Source organism: Cyclopterus lumpus, chromosome 22 (genome assembly GCF_009769545.1).
Source record: "Cyclopterus lumpus isolate fCycLum1 chromosome 22, fCycLum1.pri, whole genome shotgun sequence".
NCBI classification, from domain to species: Eukaryota; Metazoa; Chordata; class Actinopteri; order Perciformes; family Cyclopteridae; genus Cyclopterus; species Cyclopterus lumpus.
Window position 1 is genome coordinate 5,338,283 of NC_046987.1, and position 23,335 is coordinate 5,361,617.

General features: G+C 46.7%; 1 protein-coding gene across 4 annotated transcripts in view; it reads right to left on the reverse strand.

Annotated features, from left to right (window-relative positions):
* Positions 1 to 23,335, reverse strand: part of rock2a (rho-associated, coiled-coil containing protein kinase 2a) — a 31,263-nt gene that overhangs the window by 3,710 nt on the left and 4,218 nt on the right. For all 4 annotated transcript variants that reach the window (XM_034563184.1, XM_034563182.1, XM_034563181.1 and 1 more), the window contains exons 3-32: positions 13,331 to 13,412; positions 13,104 to 13,204; positions 12,619 to 12,756; positions 12,268 to 12,528; positions 11,911 to 12,055; positions 11,640 to 11,778; positions 10,821 to 10,912; positions 10,443 to 10,602; positions 10,282 to 10,336; positions 8,787 to 8,875; positions 8,639 to 8,687; positions 8,282 to 8,417; positions 7,625 to 7,716; positions 7,193 to 7,439; positions 6,106 to 6,212; positions 4,686 to 4,845; positions 4,324 to 4,484; positions 3,932 to 4,116; positions 3,761 to 3,830; positions 3,490 to 3,593; positions 3,154 to 3,340; positions 2,690 to 2,783; positions 2,506 to 2,600; positions 2,173 to 2,364; positions 1,818 to 1,986; positions 1,083 to 1,153; positions 904 to 992; positions 724 to 802; positions 306 to 573; positions 1 to 182 (exon numbers count right to left, since the gene is read on the reverse strand). The exon at positions 1 to 182 is cut by the window's left edge and continues 32 nt beyond it. In XM_034563184.1, coding sequence (XP_034419075.1) covers positions 1 to 182; positions 306 to 573; positions 724 to 802; positions 904 to 992; positions 1,083 to 1,153; positions 1,818 to 1,986; positions 2,173 to 2,364; positions 2,506 to 2,600; positions 2,690 to 2,783; positions 3,154 to 3,340; positions 3,490 to 3,593; positions 3,761 to 3,830; positions 3,932 to 4,116; positions 4,324 to 4,484; positions 4,686 to 4,845; positions 6,106 to 6,212; positions 7,193 to 7,439; positions 7,625 to 7,716; positions 8,282 to 8,417; positions 8,639 to 8,687; positions 8,787 to 8,875; positions 10,282 to 10,336; positions 10,443 to 10,602; positions 10,821 to 10,912; positions 11,640 to 11,778; positions 11,911 to 12,055; positions 12,268 to 12,528; positions 12,619 to 12,756; positions 13,104 to 13,204; positions 13,331 to 13,412 — 3,999 coding nt within the window. The remainder of the gene's footprint in view (positions 183 to 305; positions 574 to 723; positions 803 to 903; positions 993 to 1,082; positions 1,154 to 1,817; positions 1,987 to 2,172; positions 2,365 to 2,505; positions 2,601 to 2,689; positions 2,784 to 3,153; positions 3,341 to 3,489; positions 3,594 to 3,760; positions 3,831 to 3,931; positions 4,117 to 4,323; positions 4,485 to 4,685; positions 4,846 to 6,105; positions 6,213 to 7,192; positions 7,440 to 7,624; positions 7,717 to 8,281; positions 8,418 to 8,638; positions 8,688 to 8,786; positions 8,876 to 10,281; positions 10,337 to 10,442; positions 10,603 to 10,820; positions 10,913 to 11,639; positions 11,779 to 11,910; positions 12,056 to 12,267; positions 12,529 to 12,618; positions 12,757 to 13,103; positions 13,205 to 13,330; positions 13,413 to 23,335) is intronic.

Consider the following 23,335-nt stretch of genomic DNA (forward strand, 5'->3'; position numbering starts at 1 on the left):
CCTCCTCACGGACTGGCTGGGCTGGACCTTCATGGAGGCGCGCGGCGAGGAGCGCGCAAAGTGCTCCGGCGGCAAAGGCTTCTTGGGAATCTTCTTGACCAGCCGGCTCACCCACTTCTGCTGCTCCTCCTGGGACAAGGCCAGCAGCAGCAGGTTCTTGGCCGAGGACACGTCGTAGTTCACTGGTGGCGGGAGAGATCGCGCGAGGGTTAGACTCGCGTGCTAAAACTCGGCATTGCTAATCACATCACATCCCCAAGCAGCACCCGGACACGTTGCTCGCACAGCGGCGTGACGCGGCCCACCTTTGCACGGAGCGATGATCTCCTCCTTCTTGTCCATGTGGTCCTTGTGGCACTTGATGTGGCAGCGCCGGCACTCCAGGGCGGGCGGCGGCTTGAACATGTTCCACAGCGGCTTGGTGCACGCCTCGCAGTTGGCGGGGAAGTGGTAGAGCGTGGGGATGAACTCGTGGCCCTTGTGGCAGATGTAGCTGGACTTCTCTCCGATGGGCAGCGGGTCCACAGGAAACTCGGGCTCCTTTTTGCTCTCGCCTTCGTTGGCGTAAAGAATCTGGATGGTTCGATAAGAGAACGAGGAGGATGAGCATTTCTTTGACGCCAAACAAAACAGACATCACATATTGGTTATCCGGAGATTCAAGACAGAGTTCACGTGAAGTATTTTCGATGACAAAACCATCGACGAGCTGCCGAGACGGACCTGGAATATCCTGGGAATCTCTTTGGCGTCGGCGCGGTACACGTCCGTTTGAGTGACGGGCCTCACGTGGAAGAGTTTGCTGTGTGGAGAAAAATAGTAACGACGCGTTAAAAAACAGATGCCCTTGAAGGAAATAAACCAACACTGGCACGAGTCCCAGGTTTCAGGTGTTCTACTCACTCTATATCCAGCACCATGTAGGGAATGGAGTGCTCTTTGTCCAGCTCGTTGTTGTAGAAGAGGATCTTCTTGCTGCTCACGACAACGTACTACGGTAACACAGTGCACGTGTTAGGGGTCATGTTCGGTTAAAGGAATACTTCTATATATAGCATCCATGCAGCTTTCTCGCTCTCTACCTTTTTCTCCCATCCAAACTTCTTGGTGTTGTTTCTTACAGGGAGGGAGAGCCAGCCCTCCAGTCTGATTTCTGAGTGGGAGAAAGACAGAAAGAGACGATGAGGTTACAGTGAGCAAGCACACTAATAATCTGTAAAGTTTCACTCGAGTGAAGCCAATAATGATCCCACTCCATCAGCTGTGCATCTCTACAAAGTATCATACAAACACCTGCTCTGGTACAAGGTCCAATCCACTTATTTTTGAATGAAAGTGTATTTTCTGAAAACTTAACTTCATTAAATTTGGTGTACAGTCATGTTGTAGAGATAAACTGTTCATTTTCAGCCACCAATACAAAAATATTTTAGAATGGCATTCTTTTGGTTACTGCAAAACACAAATCCTCATCCACCATGCCTCCTTGAAAGTGTTTAACAAAACATTTGGGGTCTAACGGTTCTTGTATACGTGCCGAACCGTCACGATTCAGGAGTTCACGATTCAATGCACTCAGCAACACCCAGAAGTCACGGCATGTAGATTGATGCACGTGATGCAGAAACAATTTCCCTGTACAACGTGAGCAAACGGGTACAAAACAAGAGGGCCTGTCCGTCTTTGACACAACGATCTGTTTAGGATGAATTCATGTTTTTCTTCCAGTGTACCAAACTCACACCAAACCCTGACCGAACTGTGACTTCAGTGTACCGCTACACCCTGACGTGACAATTATTTTTCAGAGTTCTCACCTGTGTATGCGTCATCGGTATCGAACTCCGGCCCGCTGCTGACGCTGGCCGAATCCATTGATTGAACACTGAGCGACTGCAGGAGGTTCCTCAGCTGCTCGATGTCGCTGTCCTTGCTGTCCAGGGCCATCTGCAGCTCAATGCGCATTTGACTCTCATCAGACAGTTGCTGCAAATCAAGAGCAACAGTCAAATGTACTGAAGCTGGAGGGAAAGACACTGTTGGTCCAGCCTCTAGAAACTGTCGCTACTCAAGAGGAAATATCTTCCACATTTGTGCCTAATACGACATTATTAATGAGGAAGGATCAAGCACGGCATCAGAGGAGCGAAAATGGCAAACTGTTCCACTGACCGCCTGCATCTCGTTGATCTCCCGCTGGTATTTGATGATGCTGCTGTTGAGCTTTTCCTTCTCCGACCTCAGCTCTAACTGCAGCTTCCTGTTCTCCTTCTCCTTCCGCCGCATGTCGGTGTCGTTACCGCGGCGACTGCCTACGCCGCGGAGCTCCTTCCTGTTCATGATCTCTGCCAGCTTGTTGACGGCCTGCAAACGGACGCGAATGGCAACAGTTTGTGCTTTGGCGTGTTGTGAGAGTTGTTGAGTTTGGACAAAGATTCAGGATCCGAGTGCATGTGAGCGAGGAAAAATGAAGCATGTGTGCGGTAAGTTGAACAGCAGACTCACCTGAGTTTTCAGTGTCCTCTCCGACTGGAGCTGCTTCTCAAAGGCCTGCTTCATCTGGCTGATCTGCTGCTCCCAATCCTTTGACTTTTCTGATTCTGGAAAACAACGAAATGTCAACGTCAACCATGACAGCATTTTTGCTTCTAATAACATTGAAAGTAAAATTCTAAACATTTAAAATGACCTTCTATTGCCTCCTTCAGTTTGTTGTTCAGCTCCTCCTTCTCATTGGCTAGGTTGGCGACGTCACTGGTCAGGGTCCTATTGGCTTCCTCCAGCTACAATATTCCAGAAATCATGACCCGGTTACCAAAGATAATCCGCAGACCTTGTTGTGAGCGGTTTCATGTCGGGACTATTTTCTTTCTTCTGATCTACCCCCATATCACCGCGCAGAAGGAAGCATTCAGCTCTACTCCACACTTCTAGCTCACCTAGCACCACCGAGCTAGCTAACGTTACAGTTCAGCCCGAGGGGGACGCCATCAATGTTTTTGCGGGGTGGGCGGGGTGTAGTTCAGAGGAAAGAAAATAGTTCCTACAAGAAACTTTAAAGATTATGATCCTCTTTATTTGATGTGATGAACAGCTGCATACCAACAAATCTGAAATAAATTGATTGAATATATTCACTGTGACAGGACTCACCGAGTAGATGGTGATGTCCTTCTCAGACAGCTCCTGGCGATGGCGGGCCATCATCTCCTTCAGCTCCAGCTCCTTCATTATCTTCTCCTTCTCCAGGTCCGAGTACTGCTCCTCGGCGATGGAGCGCGCCAGCTGCTCCGAGTCGGCCTTCGTCAGCGTGATCTCGAGTTGAGCCGCCAGAGAATCCCTGAAGAAACGTGAGCGAGTGTTAGTGACAAACAAACGTCTCATGTAGAGATGCAGATTAACGGGCCGCAGCGCGCTTATTCCGTTTAGGTTTTTTGTCGGCTGTTGAATTTGAAGTTTTTTTTGTTTTTTTTAAAGCAGCCAAACCACCTCTCCTCCTGCAGCTCCTGCAGAGTCTGCTGCCCGTCTTTGTACAGTTTGTTCCTCTCCTCGCACTCCTCCTTTAGTTCACGGACCTGGGTCTTGTACAGCGTCTGGGAAAACACGCTGTCACGTTAACACACATTGTGATGGAACTCTTCTATAAACATCACGTGGTTATTGGCTATTGAAACAGAAAGGAATATTCTTCAGGTGGCACATGCAGATCCGTGATGCTTTTTGTCGTTTCACAACCACGTCTGTAATTAAAAAGACTCACAGAGAAATACTGTTCGGCTTCCAACTGGTCCTGGAGCTCCTTCATTTGTCCGTCTGTGTCCTGTCTTTCTCTGCAGTAAAAAAATAAACAAAACAATCCATTACTCATCATCCTCTTGTGTCAGAACATGAGCCCTCGAGCATGAACGTCAAAAGCAAAAAGTACACCGACTTGCGTAGCTCCTGGTTCTGTTTCTCCAGGCTGCGTTTGATGTCAAGCAGGTGATTCGCTTCCTGCTTCAGCTGCTTCTCGGAGGTTCGCAGGGAATTGAGCTGCTGGTTCTGGGCCTTCAGGTCATTCTGGGTCAGGTTTCGCTTCTGGGTCTCCTGCTCGATCTTCAGCGTCAGGTTCTTCACCTGAGGGATTGAGCACAACGCAAAGCGGGTGGTTTTACTTTGATGCCTGCACTGTTATTCCTCCATGGCTCAGAATTGACGCGCCGTTACACAAGCTGCGAGATTTGTTTGAGGGTGGCATTTAATATCTAAACAGCACACAGTCAGTCAGTCTCTCTCTCCCCCCCTCTCCCTCCCCCCCTGCACGGAAGGTAAACACTTCCTCACCTCCTCGGTTAGTCGGTCTTTGTGTCTGCGCAGCTCATCTAGTTTCTGCAGGGCCTGTTTATAGTCGCAGTCCATCATGCTGCTATGCTTCTCCAGATCCAGGATTCGGTTCTCCAGTCTGAGCTTGGCCACCCGCTCCTCCGCCAGCTTTTGATCCATCTCTGGATAAGAAATGTTTCAGACATTTTTCCACATGTTAGTCATGTTAAATTGATAGCGGTGTGTATGAGTAAAGACATGATAATAAATGCTAATTTAAGTTCCAAATCTGGAATTCATTGCTTCTTCCTCACAAGATAAAATGTGTGATGGCGCAAACTAAAGATAAACAGGCAGTTAACTAAAAAGATTTCCGCCTTTACCCTTCATGGACTCCGACTTGGCGCCCTCGATGGTCACTTTGATCTTGCTCTTGTCTGCCAGCAGCGCCCTGGTTGCCTTGTGAGAGGCCTCCTCCTGCTCCAGCTCCTGCTGCAGCACCTTCAGCTTGTAGGTCAAATCAATCTCCTTGTTGCTCTTCTCCTGCACAAAGAATAACCAAGGCGGTGAATGAAGGCCGACGAGTAAAACTCAGCCGGCAGCCACACGTCAGGCAACACAAAAATGTACCGGACGCCATTTGACTTTAGACTTCCCGAGCGGCAGAGTGGAGCGCCGAACTTGAAAGGGATATTCTTTGTACTGGTACTTATGCCGGGGAACTGAAGCCGTTATCGATGCTCTCTACAAAGCCAGCGAGAACAGTCATTTTACCCTGCAGAACACGGGGGCTGCTGGTCTGCTGGCGGCTCGAATCGGTTCGCTTGTCTGTTATTGTGTGACTTTGGTGCTAAGAGTTAGTTTGGATTCACCAAAGTCACACAATAACACTAACTATTAAACTTAAGGCAGCGACAGACCAATAACTCCTGTGTTCTGCAAGGTAAAAATGTATGTATTTTTTGTGGCGTTACAGAGAGCATAAATGCATGAAAGACAGCTTCAGCTTAGTGTCGTAACTTACTGTCTGAAAGGCAACAACATTCTAAATATATTAACATTTTGTTTAGGTCTCCGTCATCTACTGTAAATGATACATTGACTGAATTGATGAACCTCACACGACCCCACAAAACATCCAAACTATCCCTTTAACATAATCTGAAATCACTTAAAGAACTAAAGCACTGAGTGATTAAACTGCCTCACTAACTACCCATCCATGGAGTCCACGAGCAATGTTCTCCACTAAAGCTCTTTAAGCTTCAGCACAGGATCAATATACCCTTTGAATTATTTAGTCAACCAATAGACCTCACACCAGCTGATCCGCCTAAGTACTTGGAAGATTACAATTCTATTAGAACGCTGGCCATTAAGTGTAATCAGCAGCTTGTTTGCAATTGTCGGTTGTACAATAATCTCTAAAGAATAAGGCTTTTAAACCAGTTATGAACCAGCCTCTTAAATGTATTCGTAGAGTATTTATCTGCCCTGCGTTGGGACGCTCCCACTGCAGCGAACCAGGAGAAAAAACTTTAATAAATGAAGTCAATGTTTGATACCGCTGCCAGGTAACAGAGTCCTCTGGGGATGAATCATTCCGTTTGTTTCATCTTGAAAGTTCAAGACGTCCAAATTAACCACCAGTTATTCATATTACGTTACATTTGTTGCAAGAGAGCATCCCAAAACACTAAACATGTAAGATTTACAAACCAATGAAGAATGCGGCCCATAAAAGGCGAGATAGAACACCACAAAAAGTGAGTTATCATCTTTAGCCGGATTTTACCGCCTTACCTTCTCCAGATCGGTGTGTTTTTCCTGAAGCTGCCTCTTCTCAGCCTCAGTTTTGGACAGAGTCTGTCTCTGCTGACGGGCCTCCTCCTCCAGGCCAGAGATGCGTCCTGCAAGACCAAAACCGAGAGAGTCCTTCAGGGAAGCAGGTTTCACGAAGGAAGTCACAAATACCTCCAAACACGCTGCAAACCAAATCCCTCTGTCATTATTGGTATGATCTGTGGCCATCAGGACCGGGGCACTAGAGAGTACGTATGACCTCGGCAGATAAAAGCTTTCATACGACAGTTTAAATAGCCCTAATCAGACGGAGGTTACATTATTAGCCTGCCAATTATGTGAAGGTGTGGAACAGAAGCTTAACTGTTAAACGATGAGTCAAGTAATTTCTTTCTGTTATAGCCATTTGAACAGAATCCTTTAAGAGGAGGATGTGGAGCTCACATTGGAGTCCACCTGGCGCCAGTTTAATATATGTCATTCCCAGGGAGCAGCAGTATTAACTCACATGTCACATTCATTCTGGCTGTTGCTCTATTTAAAAGGTGCAGAGAGGAGAGCTGGTATTTCATTTGTTGGACTCTGCGTGTGTGTGTGTGTGTGTGTGTGTGTGTGGGACTCTGCAGAGCACTGCCAGACAAACCCGTAAAAAGCTCTTCAGAATGAATTTGAATTGTCCCTCCCACACAGAGAGACAGCGACGCCGTCGTGTGCTGAAGGGATTCAGACCACAATGATGCTGCAGCGTAAACTCCTCATCGAGGCCCGAAAAGCCTCTTTTGCTGCCGTCTGTGTTTGTGCGTCACTTTTGCTCCTGCCCAACTAGCTGCCCTTGTAGATCTGCCGCTTAAGTTGCCGGGCAGATAGAAAGTGACTCATTTTTTCCCAATGCGTGTCATAGCATTTCCTCCCCCGACAAAATAAAAAAGGTAACTACAGAAAGCAATACACAGATTATGGATCTGTACTTCATAAAACCACACTACAAAAAACAACAACTTCCAAATCACCAGAAATCCATTGTTTACAGACTAGAAATCTCCCCAGATATAGTATTGAATACCGCGTGTGTGTGTGTGCCACCCACCCATCAGGTCGCTGATGGTCTCCGAGCCCAGGCTGTGCTCCCTCCTCTCAGCCTCCAGCGCAGCCTGCAGGCTGATGCCCTCCTTCTCCAGGCTCAGCTTGCTGCGCTCCAGCAGGCAGCATTTGTCCTGCAGCTCGCGCACGTTGGCCTCCAGCTGCTGCAGCTGCTTGCTGCTCTCCGTCTGGGTTTTACGAAGCCTAGTCGCCGCCTCCGACTCGGCCCGCAGAGACGCGTTGGCTTCCTCCAGCTGGATGAGGGGGGGGGGGGATATGTCAATATCAAGGCTTTCATTCCATAATGATATCCTTTTTGTAAAATGTAGTGTATTGTAACTCTGAATAAATACATACATGTCTCGACTTTTCTAATGTATCAAATGTAATTCATTAGTTTAACAATCTTTCTAGACATTAAACCTCAGAGCCCACAGACCTGTTTCTGCAGGTGAAGGTTCGTCTCATTGGAAATGTGTGAATTCTGGTTTCTCCTCTTCGTGTCGTCCAGCTGGTCTCGAAGGCTGTTGACTGCACAAGAACACGGAGCCATTTGTCACAGGGGAATCCCTTCCTCTCCTGCGCCTCACCTCTCAACGCACCACTATCATATACATTACAGACTATGACAGCAATAATCCTTCTTCATTATGGCGGTTTTGGGACTTGTGTTCCTCTGGTTGAGCACGTTCCCGTTCTATCTGACCAGGTGAGGGCAGCAATGTCCACGTTATCTCGGCCTGTCTGCAAACTTCCATCAAAACTCTTTTCTACTTTAATTTAAAAGCCTGACAATGCATTTAGTAAAAAGGCCATATTTAAATGGCTCATTACATATTGACTGTGATCTTTTGACTATGATCCCTCGGCACCAAAAAAAAAAGCGTGCCTACTCCATTGCCTTGTGCTTTTCTTCTTAAAGGGGATCCCCAAACACACTTGACGGGGCATCAAATTGGCTGAAATGTCTCAAATAAATCTCATTATGCAACAAGATCATTCATTCATCGAGTCACATTAGGGATGCATGTTTGGAACGATGACGCCTGTGTGTGTGTGTGTGTGTGTGTGTGTGTGTCTGTGTGTCTCGTGTCACCTTCATTCTCGAGGCAGCGCTTCCGGTCGGCCTCGCTCTCGGCCTTGCGGTTGCTCTCCAGGCTCTTGTGCTGCAGGAGGGCTTTCTCTCTCTCCAGCTGCCTCAGGGTCGACTCCAGGTTCTTCCTGCCGCTCACCTGAAACCAATCATTCAAATGTGCTACGATGCTCGCTCTGACTTAAATACATTTTGGGGAGAGGGCCATAAAAAAACGTGTGACAAAGAAACAATCCCGGAGGGGGGAACCGGGTCGTTGCAGCAAATTGAAAAGGAGTCTAAAACACATGAGTGATGTCCCAACTCTAACAGTTGCCTTGACCGCATCTTCACTGTGGTTTCAGGGTGGGTGTGGCTTACCTCTTCCTCAAGCTCTTTGGAGATTTTGTCCAGACGGCTAGTGGCAGCTCTGCAAAAAAAACAAAAAAACATTTGCATGAGCTCTGAGGGCGATGAGTCAAAGAAAAAGTCTACCATTCGCCATGAAACATTTCTACAGCAGCTGTACCTGTGTTTGTGCTCCAGATCGCCTTTGACCTGCTTCTCATTGTTCAGCTGCACCTCCAGGTGACACAGTTTCTTCTGCAGTGCTGCCGACTGTGGAGGGAAAGACAAACAAGCGATCACGCGCGTCCTTGCCACTCGTGCTCAAGTTCAAGAGCTGTTTACAACCTTTACCCCCGACACTCTCAGGAACGTGTGCACCATTAAACCTGCATTGATTCAATTTGTTTTTGGCCGCAAGCTGTCAAACACAAAACGGACACGTCGTCAGCTTTTAAGTTGAATAATATACAGTTATTAATTTACAAATCTACCAAATACAGAACGAGCATTTGTTTGAACTGGATAAACGAGACTCTAATATTCATTGACTCTAAAATTCTTGTAGCGGCGTTTTGTTGTTATATCTCGAGCTCTGGTTGAGGACAGAACTGGGACACGATTCTCTGCGTGTGCTCGTCTCATAGACGGTTGATAAAGCTGACCAAAACACTCATTATTCAGCAAATGGGCCAAACTAAAAGATCAAATTACACGTCAAATACATTTTTCCCCAGAGATGGTTTCTGTCGTTTTCTGTAGTTCTTCTCACGCCCTTCTGTATGCTGAAGTCATCATTTTACTGATACGTTTGGTTTGAATTCGTTACTTGATGGGGGAGCGATGTTGACAGCTGTGATTGGTCAGAGAACTGGACGCCCGGGGAAAACAACTCGTACCTTTTTCAAAACCGCGATTGTCTGTTTCAAATACATACTGGTAAGAACTTTATACGCAGCTTATGGTTCAAACGGTCACTGACTGCTAGCTAGCTTAGCGCTACGTCCACTGACTTCATCAGGGCGGCCAGCGCTGTCGGACCGCCGTGCGTATTCACACCGGACGAGATTTCTGACGCACGCGGCTCAGGATGGGCGGGACCTCGACGCCAGCCCCTCCGATCACTGCTGCGCAGACTCTTGCTCCAACCAATAGGACGGCAGCCCCCGAATCCAGGAGATTTGGGAGGAAGTTGAGTCCGTCTCAATATTCAGCCTGTGTTTTATCTCTGCGAGCTACCGATTTCACATGTTTGTAGTGTGACTGAAACGTGGAGGAGAAGCTCTTTCAAACTTCCCAAGATGAAAGGTTTCTAGAACACTCTTTCCAGAATTACTTGAAAGTGTTTAGTCCCGTACATCATTTGGCAACACAAATAAAAAGCCGGGGCGAAAGAGTAGTTGATTGATAAGGCTGCTCATGTTAGTACCAAGGCCAATAAGAGATTAGCTTTAAGGGCCAGCTACTTCCACCAAAAGCTGCTTAAGTATTTCTGTGTGACTAAGAGCACTGAAATTCTAACAAAGTACAAATAAATCAAGGGAAATCCCTTTTTTCATCATAATCCTGGACGAAGCCGGATTGACTGCAATGTCAACAGGCCTGTGTGGTCGTGTAAACCGACGCCTGGTCGATTCATTTCCCTGGCAGTTATGGCGTGTGGGAGTGAAAGAACCCACCTCTCCTTTCGAATTGTCGTGAGTCACCAAGACATTGTTGGAAGAATTTAATAACCTGAGGAGGGAAACGGTCAGAGAATCAACACCAAAGTCAAGACGACAGCTGAGATCTCCTGAATTCATAGAGATATTGCTGGAAGAATGACAAACAGATGACTCACTGGTCTTCTTTGAAGTAGGTGAAGCCAACAAAGGGTAGCTGGTTTCCGACATAGGCCTTAGGAGTGGGGAACGTTTCCACGTCGCCCTTGTCATCTTCAATCTCGTCGAAATTGCTGGTGTCTATGTCACTGCTCAGCTCTGGGACCACAGGGGCGACCGCTGAGGAAGGAGGGAGGGGAGGGGTGTAGGAGAAAGAAAAGTGTGAATTGCTGGAAGAAGGAAGTGCTCTGTAAACAAAACTTTTCAGCATTTCAGACTTCATAAATAATTCAGTTTTTGGCTCAGACACAGCAGCCGTCGCAAAAGAATCCTTGGTTAATGTCAGAGTCACTCAAAAGGGCCCGTTTTACTGCTTGGTGAACCGCACTGATACTGACTGTCTCTGATGGTGTCGAAGGTCCACTGGTCGTTCTTGAAGAAAGGGTGCCGCTTGATTTCCTCCACGCCGTTTCTGCCCAATCGCACCTCCCTCAAAACAAAGAGAGTGAATGAGCCTCTGGAGCAGTGACTAAATGTGCCTTTTGTTTTCAGTTCAACGGTATCAGCGGCAACAGGCAAACATGACCCGTTCATCCATATTCTTCCCCGAGAGTCATCGCACACAGACATTGTTTTCCGTTTGGCCTAAAGCATCACAAAATCAGTGGTGGAAATACGACTGTGCAGTCGGGCCACTGGAAGTAAAACGCAGTCTAAGGAATTAAAGTGGGCATTTTTTTCCTAGAAGAAACTCAATATTAGGCACGCGGGAAAAAAAGGATCCACATCGCCAAACTCTGCACGGTTGGATCTACCGCTTCACGCCACAGACGTCGCCGCTTGCCGCATTGTGCCTGCTGTGGATGACCTGATCAAATTATACCTTGGAATTAGATTTTGCAATAAGGGAATACGTAATATGGTGAATCCCCATATGATCATAAACATCTGGACTTTGAAGACACCTTGTCGTGAATCTATGATTGGATTTACGTACATTATGATGGTTTATTTTCTTGTAAAGTTACCACTTAAGACATTTTGAGTTTTTCTTGGGATATTATCCCCCCTGGTCTGTACATGTTTTTTTTAATTTTTTTTACCTACAATGGCCCTAAAACGTGTGCAGCTCAATAACCCCAACATGTTCTGTGAAGCCTGAGTGTTGCAGCACATGAAAATGAACCCTGTGCATTTACGAATGCGACTGTCAATACCTGTCTGTCAGGAAGGCACAGATGATATTCTTGGCATCTTTGGAGATCTCCACATCGTCGGGGAAGTTAAGGGAGTTCTTGTGGTCCATGATCTTGCTGTAGGTTCCCACCAGAGAGTCGGCGTAGAAGGGCGTGTCACCTAACGACAAATTCAGCACGTTAGCTATAAGTATTTGGAATAGTCGTTTCTCGTACGGGGATACTTCCTACATGCCACACTTCTCCACAACGGTTTTTGCAAAATCACTGACTTTGTTAAATGCTCACTGACCAACAAGCATCTCGAAGATGAAGACCCCTACAGACCACCAGTCGCACTCTCTCCCATAATACCCGTCTCCTCCCTGGGATTTCAGCACCTCAGGAGAGATGTAGTCCGGGGTCCCGACAGCCGTGTCACAGTGCACCATGCCGGCCTGCAACGCAAATCCGGGGATCAGTCTCCTTCAAAGCGGCTGCATGTTTTAACATTATAGCCTAAAGTCAATTTGTTCTCCTCTCATCTTAAAACAATGCATGGATTTTAATCTAAACATGAAATGAGACGTGTCAGCAGAGAAAAAAAGGAATCTTGCTGTGTGACCATCCAGTCCGGAATCTCAAACTACTGTAACGCGAGACAACTCACCGAGTTCATCTTCATGCACGTGCCGAAGTCGGCCAGCTTGAGGTGCCCGAGTCGGTCCAGCAGCATATTGTCGGGCTTCACGTCCCGATGGATGAAGCCCATGGAGTGAATGGCATCCAGGGCCATCACCACCTCCGCAGTGTAGAACTTGGCCCACTTCTCCGGCACGTCGTAGGTGCTGGTGAGGTTGACCAGATCGCCTCCTGGCATGTACTCCATCACCATGTAGAGGTAGTGCTCGTCTTGGAAGGCACAGCACAACTGAGTGGACCCAAAGCCACAAGCTCTTGTTACTAGCTCATCTGTAAACCTTTCGAATCAGAAGCTGAGCAGGGAATTAAAATGTCGTACCTGCACGACCCAGGGGCTGTTTGCGAAGGCCATGATGTCCCTCTCTTCCCAGAAGAAGGCGGAGTCCGAGCGCTTGATCATCTCAAACTTGCTCAGCACCTTCATGGCGTAGACCTTCTGAGAGGCTTTGTGCCGGACCTGAATGGCGGCGAGAGCCGGTTATTCAGAGGCGGGAAAAGTAACGGAGAATTTCAGATTCTTCGGGGTCCAACGTTGGATGGCGGCTCACACAAACGTACGCAAAATACATCGAACCCCCGACTGCCTTTTAATGTCAGGTATTTACGTTACAGCAGATGATGCGTTGTGCAGCAAAAGTACATTTTGAGTGTGGAATGCTAAAAATAATGTGAATAATGTGACTTTGACTAGTGAAACAGTGTTGTAGCTGCATTGCATGTGTGTAAGAAACCCATGGCAGAGCTTAAATCACTCCACAGAACCCCAGTCAGGGACAGCTTAAAAAAAGGAAAACCAGTACTCACTAGTTGAACTTCACCAAAGGCCCCTCGACCGATGACTTTAACTCTGTCAAAGTCTTCAGACTTCATCTGGAGGTCTCGAGTCTGTCTTATGACTGCCTCATCTGAGTATAAAGAGAATAAAGGAATCCCGTTAATAATTAATAATTGTTGTGAATTTACCACAAAAGGCGGCGAGCGTCCTCCACCTCTATCTCGTTCTTGCTGTCACGCAAAAAAAAAAGACTTACATCTGTTTAAGAAGGTCTCGATGTTTTTGTTCTTGCGTAGTGAGGGGTAGTCCAAGTCCAAGACCAGGGCGTTGAGGGAGTCCTGCACACGGAAAGATAGAACAATCAATCATCAGTCATGACTGACATGAGTGATGTAGTCAGAATATTACCCCCCCCCTCCACCCAGCTGATTGTATTGCTTGTGCATAGAAGCGTGTGGGTTGATCACAAAAAGCTCACGTCAGAGTGCAAGTCACTGCGTTGCCATTAAAACATGACAGATACTCAGCGCGTTGTCTCCATTCCGTAGCTTTCATTTGCGACGGGGTTTCACCGTTATGTGCAAATAATCACAGCTAGAGTGTGAAAATATTTACTGTTAAGATTCTAATCAGTTCGCCTAATGCTGAACATCGGAACGAGAGGAGAAATGTGTCATTCCTCATGTGTCAGAGTTAACTTTGACTTTCGATGACTACCATGCTGAAAATGTAAATAAAATTGTTCCAGACTCTTATTTATAAAAACATGAAGCGACTAGTAACTGGCAAACACGTTCTACCCAATAAAGGCAGTGACGTGCAGCACCGACTGGGCTCCATACAGCAGCATTACTGACCACTGACTGCATTTCCAAAAAGAGTTGATTTTCCAACAGCTTGGCCCTCAGCGATTCGTTCAACATTGACGGACTGGGTTCATAAACAGCAACTACAGGCAAAGAAAAACGGTTTTGACTGAAGGCTTTGATGCTCGAGAGAGACGCACAAAGAGGCAGGCTGACTCATTTCTCCTTTTCCATCTGCAACAACCTACTTGATTCTGTCAGTGATATTCATCTGCTGACAAATGATGGATCCAGCACAGTGTGTGACCAAAGTGGGAGGACTCAAACCTCGACGCAGTGTGTAGTCACCACACTGTCGGTACTCAAAGTTCTCGTTTGCCCTTTCCACATATTTCTGCCTGAACAGTACCAGAAATCGTCTCTCGTGGGTCATGCAATAACACGACAGCCGATTCCATCGTTATTTACCGAAGAGCAAAAAGAATGCTCGATATATTGGAGCTAACCTGTCTCTGAATCAAGTTCTTACCTTGTTAAGCTCTGCCAGCCCAACCACCTGCCCCCTTGACCCCATCCTGTCTCACATTCTCCAGTCCATTGCTCCGGACCTTCTTCCCTTTCTCACCCATCTTATTAACACCTCCCTTCTCAACCGGCTGTTTCCCTAACTCTCTGAAGGAGGCAAGAGTCAACCCTCTCCTGCAGAAACCCACTCTCAACCCATCTGAAGTCAATAACTACAGACCTGGATCTCTCCTCCCCTTCCTTTCCAAAACGCTAGAGCGAGCTATCTCTAACCAAGTCTCCTCCTTTCTCCACAGTAACAACCTTCTAGACCCCCACCAGTCTGGATTCAAGGCAGGCCACTCAACAGAGACTGCCCTCCTTGCTGTCTCTGAGCAGCCTCTCTCTCCTCTGTCCTTATCCTTCTAGACCTTTCCGCTGCCTTTGACACAGTGAACCACCTGACTGCCAGGAACCTCGGTGTGACACTCGACAGTCAACTCTCCCTGACTGCCAACATTACCACAATAACACGCTCCTGTAGGTACACGCTGTACAACATCAGGAGAATACGACCTCTTCTCACTCAGAAGGCGGCACAGGCTCTGGTCCAGGCTCTGGTCATCTCACGGCTAGACTACTGTAACTCCCTCCTGGCAGGTCTACCTGCTAATGCCATTCGACCTCTACAGCTCATCCAGAATGCAGCTGCTCGACTGGTCTTCAACCTCCCGAAATGTACCCACACTACTCCGCTCCTCCACGACCTTCACTGGTTACCGGTGGCCGCCCGCATCCGTTTCAAAACATTGGTACTTGCGTACCGTGCTGCGAACAGATCGGGTCCGGTCTACATCCAGGACATGGTCTAACCTCACACCCCACCTCGTTCACTTCGCTCGGCTTCTGCCAATCGGCTTGTAGCTCCTTCACTTTGAGCTAAACACTCTACAAAGTCACGACTGTTTGCTGTGCTGACTCCTCATTGGTGGAACGAGCTCTCCATTGACTTCAGGACAGCAGAAAGTCTCTACATCTTCAGTCGCAAACTAAAAACACATATTTTTCGACTATACCTTGAATAGGGAGGGTAGAGCCGTAGTAGCACTCTAGTAGCACTTAAATGTCCCTTACGGATAGGACTTTGTTGTTTAGCACTTTAGTAGCACTTAAATGGCACTTATGGATAGTACTCTGTAGTTTAACGTTATTGAAGAAATTGTACTTGCTTGATTCTTGTTGTTCTAGGTTTGTACTCATGGTTTAATGCACTTATTATAAGTCGCTTTGGATAAAAGCGTCAGCTAAATGACATGTAATGTAAATGTAATGAACATTTGTTGCCATGGTGACTGATATCGAGTCTGTAAAAAAAAGTGTTAACTTAGGGCGAAAGCTTTAGTTAGTGTACATGTAATGTGTCCTATTCAAAGAGCAAGACCTAAAAAAGCGTCAACGCCCAATCAAGGCATTTCCATGAAATGAGTTTGATCTCAATCCACCTAAATTTCAGAAAGGTAACTTTTGCTTGATGCCAATATTTGCATTAAGATCTCAAGTATCACATTATGGCACCCAAATACTGACAACATGTAGTAAGAAGTTAACGGAGAAAGTCAAAGACATACAATTACCTTAACAATAAATAGTCTTAAATTATTGTGGTGATTAAAAACAAGAGACTTGAAGATGACGATAACTTTGTAGAAGCACGGTGACGTTTGCTACTTGGACGTTTGCCGACACCTTTAACGTTGTTAACGCCAGCTCGCCGGCTTAAAGGCGCGAGCCATCGTGACGAAAAGTTCATCCAGTGACGGTACAGTTTAAAAGGCTGGTGCTCAATGTGTTTAGCTGCCAGTGTTTTAGCTAGCCACACACTTTCTGCATAGAAAATACATAAGGAAACAGACAAATTGAAAAATAAAATGAGTTTGTTAGCTTTAATTTAATTTTTTTAACTGATTGGAGTTAAAAGGATAGCATTCCTTTTCAAACGCTATGCTAATCATTTAACAAACAACGTCACTACTTACTGGCTTCAACACACGGCTGGGAACTGAAGCGCCGCCGCAGCATGTCGGGTCAGCCGACTATTTGTGTTATCCGTCATTTCATGATGGGCGTAGTTTGACCCGGGACCAATGTAGGGAAGCCATCAAATGAGCAAAAGACAGGCCGGCGCACACCGCTAATCATTACAGTGTGTTACAATAAGGAAGTCATCTATCAACTTCTGTCAGCTACGCATTCCTGAACGGTCAGCCAGGAGCCTTTCGGACCGAGTCCACCATTAGAACCCCACTCTGACCCAGTGGGCGTAACTGGTTTCTTTCCCCCCCCTTCCTCCTCTTGTTGTCCCACAATCATAGTGCTCAGACAGGATGGCACAATCCGTTTCATGTTTTCCCTCACGTCCTCTGTGCGCTCATTTCTCCTGCACGTTCTCTTTTGGCCTTCTGTCTTATCTGCTGCCCCCCCCACCACCACCACCACCCATCGTTCTCCACTCGGCTGCAGTCAGTCTGCGGCGGGCTGCACACTCATTTCATCATCTCAATTTTCACTTTCCCATTAAAGGACTGACCTCACACAAAACTACTATTTAAGGGAGAGGGGAAACAAATAAATACACTCGCCGAGGGAGTTTGCCGAGTGCGTGTGCACGTACACGCACAAGGATCTCCCCGCAGCAATACAGGAAACGATCCACCCCACCCCAGGGCTGACTGATAATTTCACTGTGTCATGAAGCCAGTCCCAGTGTGCAAGTCATTTCCTCTGAGGCAGCACTCTCCGCTACTGTTGCTCTGCATTAGTCAAAAAAGAAGAATATTTTGCACATGCATGGCAGCGACAGGTCCGCGCATGTGTGCAATGCGTCCAGTGCATCTGGATGTTGCATGCGTTTAGATACACAAATGTGGCTCGCCTAAAACATCACCGATGAGTCACATTGGAGGCCTGTGATCGCTTCACTGTGGTCAGTTTTAAAAAGGAAGCTGCTGCAGGAGCTACCTACACACAACCAGTCCCTGTGAATGCAAGCAGCAATGTTGTAGCTCAGATATCATTTTCATAACGCCTCGGTCCTCCAGTATATTGTGCACTTAGTTCACGGATTCATTTAAACAGTAAAGACTGAAGTTTACTTTCGGGCTGGGCATTTATGGTGAACGAATAGTGAGACATGTGTTTAATGACGGCTGGATGGATGAGACCTGGATTACACGAGTAGGGTGAGAAACGAATGAAACGGATGTTTCCATGTAGTTTCTGCCCCTCATTTAGTTTTCTTCAATAATTTAAAAAGGGGTAACGCGGGACAAGTCATTGATGCACAAATGTTCATTTCTTTTGTGAAGTAAGTATTCCTTAAAGTTATTGATTTATTGATGTAAAAGTGTCATTACGTGGTTGCACAGTAACTTGCGATGCAAACCGCGGCAGCCTGAGGTCACGCCTGATGATCAGACAAGAGCACGTTTTAGCAGTCTGGGAGAGCTTTTGTATTGTTTGCGCACCGTTTTCTTTGCAGTTTGTCCGCTTTGCAGAGTCCTAAATGCCTTGAGGTAAAGGTTTTTGTGTGTTTTTCTTTTACTCGGTGTAGAAAAGTGTGACTTTTTCTGGATACCCAGAGCTGTCAGCTTCACCAACCATGATGAGAACATCCATCCATTTTCAATACCGCTTATCCTCATTAGGGTCACGGGGGCGCTGGAGCCTATCCCAGCTGACATAGGGCGAAGGCAGGGGACACCCTGGACAGGCCGCCAGTCCATCGAGGGCACATGTAGGGACATACAACCATTCACTCTCACATTCACACCCATGGGCAATTTAGAGGTCAATTAACCTGCAGCATGTCTTTGGACTGTGGGAGGAAGCCGGAGAGCCCGGAGAGAACCCACGCTGCCACGGGGAGAACATGCAAACTCCACACAGAAGGACCGCTCCGACCGGGAATTGAACCCGCGGCCCTCTTACTGTGAGGCGACAGTGCTAGCCACTACACCACCGTGCAGCCCATGATGAGAACAGTAGTGTCTTAATCAATTTATATTCTAATGTAACTAATGCAGTTCATGGTGAGCGAACGTTAGCACTCATTCAGTAGTTGCCGAGCAACATTTAAAACACATGCTCTTTCAGACCAGGGCCTGAGGGTGGAGGCTGACCAAAATCAAGTATCGCTAGTTTGGCAAACAATAAATACTTTCACAATTATCTGCAGGGCCGAGATAATGACGTAAACAACGCACCTTCAAAGCAAATAGGGATCAGGTGTCTTTGAGAGGAAAAAGGTCACTCGCTCGTCACACAGCTTGTGACCTTGTAAGAAGCAAGGAGGTTTGTTCACAGGAGGAACGCTCTACTCAGTTTCACGGATTTCCAACTTTGGACATGAAAAAACAAAGATGACGAGCACCGTCCGCCAACTGTTTGTAACCAAGGCATGCAAAGTAAACAGTGTGTTTGCAAACGCTTGGATGTGAACCAAACACTTCCAATCTGCACACTGGACCCCTCAGTGACAGAGCATTCCCTTTTCTGTCGCTTCTACATCTCTCCGCCGGTGGCTCTGCAGTGAAGTAGTGAAACGATGTTTGTCTGCCTTTTTTTAAACTGCACTTCCAAACACCTCGCCGGTGCCTTGGTGGAGCCGCCACAAGAGAAATGTCTGCACACCGCTCTTCCAAATCGCTTCCATTAGCGTTACTGTAATAAAAAAATAGCCAACTAGACTCTGGGGGACATTTCTCGGCTACTAATATGAAATAACTGACTAGTGTCTGGGGACGTGTAAAACTGACCCTAATGCATCGGACATATCTGGACCCGTTCAAGACAATCGCGGATCCGGCCACAGTGATGTCGGACACAAAACTCCAAATGATTACAAAACCCACGATGTCGGGTCCGAGCCAGACAACGTACAGTAACGTCTGCCAGAGCCGATAGGGAGCATTATACGTCCAGCTGGGCTCATCAGCAGGAGTTGTTATGTATCTCTTATTAGATAGCACTTCAGCATTTTATCTCTGCCATGCTGTAATCCAGCCAACGCCTGGTTGCTTAGCAACTCCTGTAAAATACAAAGAGTTGAAACCGGTTGAGAAGCAGCAGGCAGGAGTTTTATGAGAGCCACAGGGGGGGTTGGAGCACATTCTATTCTTTTCCCATTTTTATTTACTCAACCTGCTGTTGACATTACGGTGCACTCGTTCTCTCCCCCTCAGCCTGCTTCCACTCTTTAATCACTCTATAAAAAAAAAGGCCAAGTGGATCCACCGGTCAGGAATGTGATGTTAACCTGAAAGGAGCTGAACACAGAGAGGAATGACCCCGCCCTTTGGTACCCATCTCGTCACTGGGGCATGTGGAACAGGAAAACCACGCAGCGCCGCTCTGAGCTTTAAAAGGATCGGGCAGAGAGTTAGTGTTTTGATTGAATTCCGGCCGTTTTAAAAATAGTCGGTTGGGGGATGAACGGTGGGCCGGGCGGAGCGAGGGGACCGTGCCAGGCAGGGCCCGTAAACTCTCGAGGAGGGACGCGGCGGCAGGAATCCTGCTTGGGCCTCGCAAATAGCACGGCTAATGCCTCCGCGGGGAACAACAAGGCTATGTCTTACTCTCGGGTTTGACAGATTTCTGTCCCATGCTCCTGCGCCCTGAGCACGTTCGGCACCCACGCTTTATCATAAAGTACATGGAGGAATGTGCCTGGAAAATACTAAATACAAAGAACAACACACAGCAAAGGGAGGAGGGGGGCTTTGTAACTCCAAACCAACATCGGCGTTGAACACGTATACAACTTTAGATTTTTGCGATACCAGCCACAACTTAAAAAATATATATAGATTGGATTATTGTTTAACCCAGTGGCCTTCACGGTGATGAATATGACCCGATGAATATGACAACATTAAATTAAATAACTAAAAATACAACACACCATTATGCCGAATTAGTAGGAGCCCTTAGCTTGTTTTTTAGCTTGGGGACTGCTGCCTCAAAGGAAACGATCTGAAAAGGGTTCCTTTTTTTCTCCCTTTGCTCATGAACATGAACATAATTCATGTCAGCGTCTTTAAGTGCCACTGGCGTGTTGCTACGGTCAAGTGAATAACCGGTGTGGCAATTAATGCAATAAAAAACGATTTTAAAAAATGTGTCCACGAAAACCAAAGCCTGCTGTGCATATGTGTGTGTGTGTGTGTGTGTGTGTGTGTGTGTGTGTGTGTGTGTGTGTGTGTGTGTGTGTGTGGCGTGTAGGCGGTGTGTGTTTCACCAGCAGGTTGTGATGGCATGATAACGCTGTGGCTGCAGATGGATGGGTTATGTGTTGCGCGTGGGAGACTCCTGTTCTCGTCTCTGCTCACACACCCTCGCTTAAAAGTTGTTAAAATACACAGAGTCAGGTGTCAAACTCAAACGGGGGTCGAGGGGGAAGAAAAGTAAAAGTCCATCAAAAGTCAAATCCAACATCAGCGCAGCAGTATCTACATATATTTTTGTATTCTCAAGATGCGTTGTTGTGTGCACGGCCCCCCCATTCCAGCCACGGTCCTTACGTCTAGACGGAGGAGATCTTCCAGATTAAGACAAATCTCTGGGTGTATACGGTTCCTTTCTCATGAGAACCGTATACCAACTGTAAACACCTCGAGACGCTCCATTGCAGCTTTGCTCTCTAGTCCAAATGTCAGACAACGAGAAGGGATGAGATTTTACTGCAGTTCATTTACAAGGTTCATCATACAACCAAGACGAGCAGCGTCGTCGTAATAATAATAATAATAATAATAACCATTGGATTCTGGAGGTTAAGTTCTTCCCCATTTTTTGCATTCCTTCTCACATCACTGAGAGGTGGATCTTGGCCCAGCTCACGTCTTGTTCCATTTGTCCAAAGTATTATATAATGTGCTGTCAAGTATGTGTATATTTATCTGTGTGCTCGATTTGTAAGTAATGTTTTACAGCGGGGGGGTGGGGGATCCTTTTACCTTGTAAAGCAAAAATAACGAGACTCCAGTTCTATCACAAACACATTACTTCTGAAGTTATTTTGAGATAAGGTACCTGCCAGTAAGACAATTTTAACAGGCAATAGCCGTCTGATGTATCACAGCAGCTGGGAAATCCACAACAATCCAAACCGTTCGATACGAGTGCAGCTGGCAGCTTTAAAACGAGATTCTCCACCAAAGAACAGCAGCAATACAGCACAAACTGAGTGCTGTTAAGAAACCAACCTGGGGTCACAGATCCAAAAATCCCATTGACATCTACACAAATAGAAATGTACCAACACCAAAATGTAACATTTAAAGTTCTGATGTGATTTGGTATGGTATTGCTAAAAAAAATTGATGAACAATAATGTCCCATAGGAGTCATACTGTGAAAACCACGCCCACCGGAGGGGAAAGTATTGGGGCCACGAATGATGTAACAACTACTGTAGTAAACTAAGGCCCTAGCAAACATAGCACTGCATAGCTTTGCAACGCAGCCACGTTCCACTATGAACACAATGGTCTCCCAATACTGCCAAAATGCTTTGGTGTAACTTACAGAAATATAGTTAGCCAAAAACCTGACATTTGAACAAAATGCTTGCCGCACATGTAACATTGAGTGTAGCGGCTACACTGTGGCCGACTGACGGGATCCCACTGGTACATTTCACAGCCAACTTCCTCAAGTCCTGTCGTCACAGTGAGAGGAGATCCCAGCAAGTCATGTGGCTAAATTATATTCACACATTTGCCAATAAAAAACAACTTCATCTTTTGTACGGAATGATCTAATAGCATATAGCTTGAGGTGTGCTGGTCGATGGATTGCGTTACCTTTGAGACAGAGCTAGGCCGCGTTTCTATTCTTTGTACTAAGCTAAGCGCCAGCTGGCTGTAGCTTTATATTTACCGAGCACACATGCGATATCAAGCTTCATCATGAAACTCTCTGCAAGAAAGTGTGTGTGTAACACCCAAAATGTCAAACTGTCCCTTTAAGAACCTCAACGTTAAAACGACTTTGCACCGACTTCACAATAAGTACGTGGAACAGGAGTAGACTACGCCCCTGACACTAAGCGTACCATAGATACTCAGGAGAAATCTAATTTGCCATCAATGTCTTTATTTAGTAAACCAGGGATAAGGGAAAACCCCTGATAAAGCTAAACATCTGTGACCACCAAAGAAGACCTGACGATGCATAGCTGAAGTGAAGTGTGACATTTTAAGACCGCCGAAGGCCCGCACACCCGGTAGACGCTGGAGTCTTCTCCACTGGACTGGAGCTAAAAACTAAAAAAAACTGCAGAGAGGCTCTCACCAGAGGAGGTGTGGAGCAGGGAGACTGGCTTGTTTTGCAGAGAGAGAAAAAAGAAGAAAAAAAAAAAAAGACAGAAAGAATTGGCCGGGGCCACCGTCCCCAGTGCCTTATAAGGCTGTGTTTCTATCCAGCTAGCACATTGAAGCAGGGACTACTGCTGCTTGCCTAGGAGCAACTCAACTGCGGACACTCTGGGTTGACTATCAGGGAAAAGACCGCCTGTCATGACACACAGGGGGTGATCCCTACCTCCCTACAAGAGCTACACAAGAAAGGAAGAAGTTCCAGTGTGGAGAGGGGAGGGCGAAGGGGGCAATAAGATAAGAAGGCTGAGAAAAAGGGGAGACGGGAGATGCTGGATTAGAAGAAAGGTGGGAAACGTTAGGTGGGAAATGAGAGGATAACGGAGGGATATGGGGAAAAAGGGGAGTGGAGGGAATAGCCAACATTATATGCAAAACCAAACAAGTAGGTTACTATTAAATGTCATGATCACCTAACGCTGTGCAAGGATCACACTGAAATGAATGGGAAAGAGACGCCCAGGGAATGGGGACTGAGGTCCTCTGTCAGGCCGGACTCTTAGCTATCCGCATCCC